This window comes from Dermochelys coriacea, chromosome 19 (genome assembly GCF_009764565.3).
Source record: "Dermochelys coriacea isolate rDerCor1 chromosome 19, rDerCor1.pri.v4, whole genome shotgun sequence".
Lineage (NCBI taxonomy): Eukaryota > Metazoa > Chordata > Testudines > Dermochelyidae > Dermochelys > Dermochelys coriacea.
The window spans coordinates 10891332-10901388 of record NC_050086.2 but is presented as its reverse complement, the minus strand read 5'-3'; the positions used below and the strand labels follow the sequence as shown (position 1 = coordinate 10901388).

The 10057-nt window shown below is 49.9% G+C and overlaps 1 protein-coding gene across 1 annotated transcript; it reads right to left on the bottom strand.

Moving 5' to 3' along the window:
• Nucleotides 1-5926: 5926 nt before the first annotated feature.
• Nucleotides 5927-9299, bottom strand: GPR3 (G protein-coupled receptor 3). Its single transcript, XM_038377666.2, has 2 exons — nucleotides 9011-9299; nucleotides 5927-7913 (listed from the first exon to the last, which is right to left on the bottom strand). Exon 2 carries the CDS (start codon nucleotides 7895-7897, stop codon nucleotides 6911-6913), a length of 987 nt encoding a protein of 328 aa, XP_038233594.1. The 5' UTR covers nucleotides 7898-7913; nucleotides 9011-9299; the 3' UTR covers nucleotides 5927-6910.
• Nucleotides 9300-10057: the final 758 nt, after the last annotated feature.

Sequence of the window (10057 nt, the reverse complement as noted above, 5' to 3'; positions counted from 1 at the left end):
GCTCGTCTGCTAAAAGAACCAGGATAGCCCTCCCCCAACCCCCTTCAGGAATGGCTTTTGCAGAGCCCTTAGCGTCAGGGGAGAGCTGGGAATACATCTTGGAAGTTTCCATCACTTTAGATCCAGTTCTGCCTCCATCCCCCGTGAAGCTGATGAAGGAAAAAGCCTTGTACAGCTAACAAAGAAGCAGAGGAAAGACCATGGTCTGCCAGTTCCTGAATTTTCACAAGGGCTCAGCCCACCTGCTCTGAGCAGATAATCCTGCTCTGGAGGAAAGTGAGTGAACCTTGCCAACCTGGCCTCTCCCCTGGGTAACCAGTTCAGAACCCTGCAGCTGCTGTTTTGTTCATACAAAAGCCAGGAACTCTGCAGTGTTTTCTGCTGCCTACGACAATTCCCTCTGGTTTGCCTGAGGTACATTTGGCTGTGAACCTTGTCCCTGGCAGTGGGGCCTGCAATGCTGGACTAATCTTTTCCATGGCCCTGGGCAGAGACCTAAATATTGTCCTCTGCCTGCTCCACGTAAGGACAGGATATGGAAAACAAGCCGCCTTTATCCCCCAGGGCCTTGGAAGCTGCCTAGAGTATTGGCACTGATTTGGGCAAGCAGGCAGAACTCCAAGCCTATGGAAGGGTGCACTGGGCACTGCCACTGCATTGGAGAGCAGTCAGGGGGCTGTAGTAAAATGTGTGCCCAAGTTGTTGCAAAATGACTTGGGGATACACACAATGAAACCATCAGTTGTGGATTCACGTTCTTGATTGCTGCTTGTTTCTTCCTGTTTGCCGACCCCAGGATGCAGCCAATCTTGCCCACCTGTCCAATCCTCCTCTGAGACCCTTCAAGGGAGCTTCCCCTAAGCAACGTCTAGAAATCATACAAGCCCCAACACTGGTGGTTTAACTCAGAACGGTTGCACTCATGATGTTTACTTAGTGCATTTTTATTTTCTACAGATTCTGATCCCTTTCCCTTGAAAGGGTACAAGCTTGTTTCTGACGTGAAGGTGTTTGTCTAATCCAGCCCTGTCCTGCATTCTCTGTGAGCTGAAGGACTGGAACAGTGCCTGGAACTACTGTGGAATTGCTTCTGGTTTGTGTCCTGTGAAAGCAAACATCAAGGCTGTGTGTGGGGTCTGGGTGTCTGCTACTTCCCTGCACCAAGCTTGGCCTGATTTTCAGCTTAGGAGGGAAAGGAATGCAGCTATAGGTAAGAATCACCTGACCCTGTAGGTCTCTCAGCTTCCAAGCAGAAGCAGTTGGGAGCTCACTCGTGCAAAACCAGGGTGACTGGGGGCGGGGGGGGGCGGCGGCGGCATTTGACTAATTTAATAATGACCTAATGGTATGGAGGACACACACATTTATTACAATAGTACCATTAATGCCCATGGGCCTTTGCCACACAACTAAGATGGCCAAGTGTTGCCTGTTCTAGCCTGATTTTCACAAGTGCTGAGCACCTGCCATTTCTAACAACTTCAACAATTAGCGTTCCCGGAACAAAATAGGTTGCTAAGTATTTGGGGGTTTTGCCATGTGATCTGGGTCCTGTATTCTAGCCCCAGTGGAACTTTGAAGTCTGCTTCGCCCACTGTGCTCTCTAGGGCTAAAAAGCTATTGACACTGATGTTGGGCAGCAGCCACTTGCCGTGGGACTGACAGAGCAGGGAATTGGACGGGAATTCGAATCCACGAAGAGGAGGTGAGGGAGAGTGGACAGGGATTCCTGGGGTGCTCAGTCAGAGGTGAAACTGCTAAGCAAGCTGCAGGCAGCAATCCTGTCTTTGCCAGGGGTTAGGTCATAGGCTCATTTGGGTACCTGATGGTGTGTACACAGAGTTAGGGAGGCTGTCTCCTTTGATCTTGGGAATTTGGAATTGTCTCTGTCCTTCTGGAAAATGGGGAAGATTGGGTATAAAATGGAGGGGAGGGGGGAGAGAAGGAGCAGGAGCTAAACATGGCTCTAGTTTGAGGCTCACAAATGTGGATGCATTGGGTTTGGGATGGGTTTCATTTTCTGGATGTCTGAAAGCAGCAACTTGCCAAACTGATGATGAATGTGTGAGAGCTAGCAGCCCCAGCCGGCTTCCTTTATAGGAGATCAGGCTGGATGAGCACACTGGTCGCTTCTGGCCTTATCATTGTCACGGAACTCAGGAGACCCAAGTTCTGTTCTTGGCGCTGCCACTGATCCTGCTGTGTGACCTTGGGCAAGTCACTTTCCCTATCTGGGGCCGTCTTTCCCCTCCCTCCCTCTCTCAATCTGCTTAGGTCTGTTTCGGTTTAGGCTGTCTGTTTAGGTTGCCAGCTCTTCAGGACAAGGACTGTCTCTCTCTCCCAGTATGTCTGTACAGCATCCAGCACAATGGGGCCCAGATCTTGCTTGGGATCTCAAGCATGACTGTAAGACAGATCATAACATTCTGTTTCTGCAATAACCCTTCGTATTCAGGCTTCGTAGGGCTGTGCCCCAGGGGGAGGAGATGCTGAAGGAAGGAAGGATATGTGCCCAGTGGAAATATTCAAGAATATCTCTTTAAATTTCAGTGAAACCTTCATTAAAAAAAAAAATTAAGCACTTCTCTAGGGTGTTGGAAAGCAAACTCAATCATCTTGCACTAGGTCTGAATCTTTGGAGTGTGAAACTGATCCAAACAAAGAGAAACTGACCAGTGTTTCCACACTGAGGGGGAAAGTAGGGGTGTAGGGAGACCTTCTGTTGCATCTTTACTTAATCAGTCTAATGGTTTTTACTTGGGAGGGGCCAAACCTGGAACCCTAGATCAGAACCTCTTTGAATTTCAGGAGCAGGATCCAGATCCACAACTTCAAGTCTAATTCCTCCCAATGGATTCGGTTGCACGTTAGATCCGAAACTGCATGGGGACAAATGGGTCCCCGTTCCAGTTCATTCCAAGCTGGCAGAAATGTCAGAAGAACAGCTCCTTTGATGGAGCCTTCAGCCACCTAAGGCTGAAATCTTATGAGAACAATCTGCAAGGTTTGTGTGTCATTGAATCCATCCTGATTCACCCTCTAACCCAAATGCCTAAACTGGATCAAAATCCCAATAGCTGCATGCTAGTTTTTATGAAATGTAACAAATTTGTAGCCATCTAAGAACTTCACGCTAGTCACTGTACTGCACACTGTAGCCACAAAGGACACCAAAACACCACTCCTCCCACATGCTTAATTTAAAAGAGAATCTTCTTCTGATTTTAGCTGTGTAGGGCCTATGACATGCAGTGTAGCTGTTCTGATTCCATTCAGAAGAGAATGATGTTACATGATCTGCACTCCTTCTCAGCCTCCTGAATAGTTTCAGCAGAGAGAGCCGGGCCTGCATGGGCTGGGAATAAATACCTTCTCATTCCCAAAACTGGGCCCTCCTAAGGGGAATAAGTGCACTATACCTGCCCTCTAGCTATCACGAAGGCTTTGGTCTGCAGGGCTGCCCCTCTGGTTCCTTGCATCAGCTCTGTATTGACTTAGCATCTGCTGTTCTCTGGCTTCCAGCACGGGATGCTTCTGACTCTTGCTGGAACCTGCACTCTCACCAAAGCCAGCAAGAGGAAGGAAACTGTTTCCTTTAAAAAAAAATATATATATATCTCACCTGGGACTGACCCCATATGGGACTGACATCCACTGGGGTCAGTGTTCTCAGCACTGGTTGCCTGTCAAGAGCAGCCTTTTAATTGGCAGTTCATTTTCCCTGCCCTCCTTCCTTCCCATTGAACGGTTCCAGCACAGTGCATTGTGGGAGCTGTAGTACAAAGGCAGATGCTGTTTTCCCTCATTCTAAGGGGGTGTCAGGCCTGTGACTCCTTGCTCTTCACTGTCTCATGAGTTGCTGAGGCTTGCAGCATTCGTGTGCGAGGCATAATGCATGTAAAGACCAATGATTTATTTGTTGTGGCTGCTATGAGACCCAGGCGAGGAGGACAATGTTCTTTTCCCTCCCTCTGTGCCACCATTCCCACCCATTGTGATTTTAGCCTGGAGTCATTTCCAGCGCTAGCTGCATTTTGATTGCCAGAGCCATTCCTCTGAAGGAAATAAACCCAAACAACCACAGTTTGGGAACTGCTTTTCTTTCCCAGACTTCAGCCACTGCAATCTGTTTCCCTGAAGTGATTTGAAACAGAAGAGTTCCTTGTATTAGAATATAGGAGCCTAAATTACAGGGGAGTAGGGCAGCTGGAGCTGAATTTAGAGCACGTCTGAAAATCACAGGCCCTCTGTACTACAGCCAAACCCCCCCAGTAACATTATTGTACATGTAGCTTTCTAACGTAGGTACTAACATGGCCTAGTAATTGAACACCTTGTTCTCTTTGAATGTGTTTATTTTCACAGCCCCTCTCAGAGGTGGGGCAGGGCTATTGTGTCCCCAATTTACAGGGGGGGATTTGAGACGCAGGGCGACTGTCTTGCCACGGGCCATACAAACTGCCTCTGGGGAAATGAGGAACCAAACCTGGGTTTCCTAAGTCAAATTAGGGCCTTACTCGCTGGCCCATCAGCCAGTCTAGGAACAGCCCCACCCTCCCCCTTCCTTTTGTTGCAAACTATAGGCCAAATGGTGACATGTTGACTCCTGTTTTACTCCCTCCTAACTTGAGCACAGCTCCTGAGGAAGTCACACGGGAGGTTCTGCCTGAGTAAAAAGGAAAAATGAACGACTGTGGCATTTGGGCTGGTGTCCATGCAGCAGCCCCCCCCCCCCCCGCAACGCACCTCCCTCTGGGCTGGAGGGTGGCACCTAACCTGTGCACAGCATGCTGCATGACAGGCCTGTGGAGGAAGTGCTAAATCCTCACTCCTGTGAAGGTGTCATGGCACCACAGAGCAGGCAGGTCCTGGGTTTTTATAGTCTCATTCAAAAGGACCCCTCAAAGCAGTAAACTGCACAGAACTCGGTCAGAGAAGGAGAAAGGTCTGAGCCAACTTTGCTGGGATTTGAACCTGTGGCTGCAGTATTTCAAACCTGATGCTCAACCTGCTAAGCCGTCCCTTGTGTGTGCAATGCCGCAAACTGTCCTGTGTTTTGAAATGAGGGTGCCCAGAGCTCTTCAGTGTCATGCAGTTTCAGGATGCTTTGGGGATCAGATTGCTGTTTGCATTAGGAGAAAATCTCACACTCCAATCTGGTTCTGTTTATTCAGGTGTCACAGAGATGGAAATGACCACCCTGTCTCTACCATCCTAGGGACCACACACCAATCACAGACAGTGTGCAGTGAATCAGGGTGGAGACTGCTTTTGTCCAGTGACATAGCTCAGAATGCTTTTGCCTTCCTTTTCTCCTCTCCCCTCATCATAACTGCTCAGACAAGGGATCATTCAGATCTCTAGCAGCATGTTTCGTCTTCTGAGACACAACACTGTGTTTGCTTTGCCACTCTGGCTCCTAGAATTTCATCCTGGGTCCCCCGGAGGGCAGACATCTTCATGTGTCACAGATGGAGAGGTAGCCTGGTCCCAGATTATGAGAGCTTTGAGGATTAGGACAAGAACTCTGAATTGGACCCAGAGACCCCTGAACAACCTCCTCCCTAACTGAACAAAAGCCACCTACGCTAGGAAGAACTTCCAGCTAACTGGATGTGTTAGACAACAACGGAAGTGTCTCCCAGGAGGACGGAGGGAGGCACTATTACTTGGGATATTTTACAACAAGATTGGCCAAAACACTAGAAAATGTGCCATAGCGAAAAATCCTGCATTGGCTCCAGGGAGATGGGCTGGGGGCTCTGACACGTCTTTTCAGTCTCCAGAGTCTATGATGAAGGTGGCATTAATTGGACCCAACGCTTTGTAATTTATTGAGGGTGAAGCGGTCTCTTTCCAGTTACTCCCCTCACCCACAGTGATCTTCCAATATCTCCCTCCCACATAAATCAAGCAGCAGCCACATGTATCACAAATTATCTTTATTTTTCTCTTATGATTGTAAACAAGAATACAGTACTTTCCAAATCACATGGAACAAGAGTCTGTGCAACAATGCAGAGAGATTTTCAAATGTCTAAAGTGCCTCTTACATTCGCTTCCTTTCCAGATTCATGCAAACCTGAAGAACATACAGTACACTGAATAGCTGTCCTCTGAATCTGGCCAGTTGGACACGCGCAATCTGTCTCCACTGGGACAGAAACTTTAGTTAATTGAATAGTCTCTAGTGCAATGGTTTAGAAAGCAACTCTGATCATCTGAGCCCTTGGGTTTTTATAGGCACAGTCTAGTATTGCAGCATTCCCTTTTTCGCTCCAGTTATCTATATTTGACACAATTAAAACATTCCATTACCTAATACCACCCAGGGTACTCAACATGCAAAAGGAGCCATCATGATTTTTTTGTATTAAAACATAGTGAACACTAGAGGGCAGCAAACTACAGAGTTCAGAAAAATCTATTGTCTAGAAAAAGCTGGCCATAAATAACAATAAATTAATAAATAATACATAAACATTTAACCAAAAAAAAAAAAGCTGGTTTGGTTCTGATCCATTGTTACAGGGGAAACAATGGATCTCTGATGTAGAAAATAATATCTGAAGAGCTGAGGTAATTAACCAGGCTGTTTAAAAGCCAAAAGAATGAAAAGATATTCTCCCTTTTTAAAAAAAATGCACCATAAATATTGTGTCAAAGAAAACATTTATGGAGGCTCTCTCACACACTCAAATATACTTTATGTATTTATTTATGGATAAAAATAAATTTTTTTCTTCCGTAAATTCTAAAAGTGGAAAAATAAAGGAAGAGAGCAGCTCATGCACACAAGGAAAGGGGAATCAGAGGAGACATGGAATCTTTAAGAGCTCTCACAAAATCTCTGTGGTTGTGCAAAAAGGGGAACATCATGTGCAAATGGGACTTTGGACTGAGGACTGAGTCAGACATCGCTTGGAGATCTGGACCTGAAAGGCATTGTGGAAGAGAAGCACCCACAGCACACAGTCCACAGCACTTTCTGGATCTCTTGATTCCTGAAGGCATAGATAACCGGGTTAATCATGGAGTTGTAGGTAGCCGGGAGGATGGTCATGTAGGTATAGAGGGCTGGGTAGGTGTAATCTCCCAGGAGGCAGTAAATGGCAAAGGGCAGCCAGCAAGAAGCAAAAGTCCCCAAGATGACAGCTAAAGTGGAGATGCCTTTCCTGGTGGTGACATAGTGGGAGGTGGCCAGGAAGTGCCTCTGTACAGCGATCTGGTGGGCGTGCCTACAAACTATCTTGCAGATGTGTATGTAAAGCTGCAACATCACCGCAAAGACCATGAAGAAGGAGATGGAGAGGATGATGAGGTTGTTCTTGGTCAGGGGCTTCACGATGCTGCAGGTGGAGACATCTTTCAAGCAGTTCCAGCCCATGACAGGCAGCAGCCCAAAGCAGATGGAAAACCCCCAGGTCAGGATCAGCATGATGTAAGTCCTGGTGACCGTCCTTTCTGAATAGTAAGTCAGTGCATTGTAGAGGGAAAGGTAGCGGTCTATGGTGATGGCCAACAGGCTGCCCACGCTGGCAGTGAACGAGGTCACCAGGAGCCCCACAGTGATGAGGTTCACCATCTGCGACTGGATGCAATAGACAAAGGCAAAGTGGAATATCACGCCCATGCCGGCCAGGAAGTCAGCACTGGCAAGGCTCCCGATGAGTAGGAACATTGGAGTCCGGAAGGCAGGGGTGTAACATATGACGGCTACCACAATCGCATTCTCACAGGAGATGATGGTCCCAGAAATGCAAAGCACCACATCCCAAGGATTCAGGGCAAGAGGTTGCACCACAGAGTCCAGGTTCAAGGAGCTGCTGCTGCCACTACTGGCTGCAAACCAGCCCTGCTGGCCTTCAGTGGAGTTGTGGGACATGTCCTTGTTCATGACGTCCAGGTGTGACCTGCAGAAGCATAGCATCAACTTCCATTTAGTGTCATCCTGCACATACAAAGGCTCTGGCATGCAAACTGACTTGTACCTGTGAGTTACTCATGAGCATCTCTGAGCACTAATCAGTGTCCAGTCTCTCTTGGTGGCAGATTTGGGGGGGGGGGGGTAGGCAGGCTCACCCACCTTGCCTCCCATTGGTTTTCTCCAAAAGCTGGCTCTAATCAAAGCTTACAAGCTAGGCTACAGTGTAGGTTCAGTTGATTTAAGCTACCAGGTGTGCATTATGCTCACGATTTGCTCCTCCGGGGAGGATATTTCTGGTCAGTTTTGCACTTTTTTTTTTTTTGAGCAGGCAAAAAAAAAAAAGAGTGGGGGTGGAGAGGGTGAGGGGGCAGGAAAATCCCTCATCCAGTTGTCTCCTTGCCTGTGTTTGCTTCCACGGAGCTGTATGCATTGTACAATTGCAGTGGATAAATACTCCACACCCAGCTGGAGCTAAATGTTTTGCCACACAGGGGCTTTTATTAACTTAGCCTTACCTGCTGATGCTGTAAAGTTTACAGAGCTAAATCTCACTAATGGAAAGAGCAGGGTGGGCATCGCTTCTCTGACCATTAGCCTGATTGCATTTTTTTTGGTCTTCTTTTAATGCTGCATCCCTTGCTTGGGCTCTGGCCGATCTACTCTGTCACCCGCCAAAGAGCTGCTTTCTCAATCCTGCCATGCATCTTAATTTGCATTAGTATTGCTGAAAACACTTATTTACTGCTCCTTTGTGTCCTTTGAATTTTTAATGCAGTTCTCTACCTCGAAAGCTGCACCCTCAGATCAGTTATAACCCCAGTCTCTAGATGAACATGAGAACCTTTTCTGCTCCGACTTGCCAGCTCGTGGAGCGGGACTTTGCTTTACATTTAAGGCGCCGTGGGGGGGGGGAAGGAAGAATCAATGTCTATTACACCCCTATTCTTCTTTTAAACCTTATTTTGCTCTTCTGCGAGTTCCAACGCGCCCGGGGGCCCAGAGCGTCTGAGCTGCGTCGAGCTGCGGTGGAAGGGGACGCAAAAAGGGCTCGCCCCCCCCCCCATGCAGAGAGGGGCTGCTCACCTGGTGCGACGGGGCAGGGAAGTCCGCCTGGATCCTTTGCGGCTCCTCTGCGGACGCTCCGGTCCTGCGGGCAGGATGCAGGCGGAGGGCTCCGGTCCATGGGCGGCTGCAGTGAGACGGGGCTTGGGGGAGACGCCGCGGAGTTATAGTGAATTAGCCCCTTTTGGGGGTGACTCACTCCCTGTTTTTTTTTTGGGGGGGGGGTCGGTTTGCCGCTGTCTGAGCCTGCGGCTCCTCCTGGCTCTGGGCTGGGTGACGTCAATGAGACGCAGGAGCCAATCACCTGTGGGGCGAGGAGCGGCGCGCGGCATAGTAATTGGGTTCCCGCTGGAGAATTCCATTCATAAACCGCCCCCCCCCCACGCCCGGGGCTCGCGGGAGCGGTCAGGTGCCTCCCCCCCTCCCTGCAGCGCCCGCTGCTGCGGTGCAAGCGAGGGGCAGCCCCGCCAAGCCATTGCTCTGCGGTCTCCCCCACTTGGGGGCGGTGCCCCCCCCCCGCCGAGGCTGAGCGGTGGGGTCCTGGCATGGGGGTGGGGGGCTGCTTGCTTCCTGCCAACTGGTACTGAGTGGGGCAGGGACCCCAAAGCTTTCGGGGGGGGGCAGGGGGCGGGGTCAACGTAACGCCAACAGGGCCAGTGGCTCAGAGCTGGGGGGTGGCCAGATCCCCACGCGGGACCGCATGTCGCAGTGATCCATCTTGGAGGAGGCGTGGGGGGGGGGGGCGAGTTCCAGCCCTAGCGGGGGTCGTGGGCGCATTCCCCACGTGGGTTGACATAGCTTCCGGCTCCCACAGCGCTGGGGTCTGCAATCCAGCCTGCAAAACTGCCCCCCACATCCGGGGAGGCTGGGGGTGGGGAGGAGGGAAGCACTCCCCCCACACCCACACCCAACGTGGCCCCTTGGTCCAGGGGCAGAAGTGATCCTCTGCCTCCCCCCAGGCTAGGGTGTCACAAGCAAGCGCTGAATAATTCATCGCCTGGAGAATAAGCGATGCCAGCCCAGCAGCAGGGCTGGGAACCGGAGCTCCGGGCAGACAGCCCTTCCCGC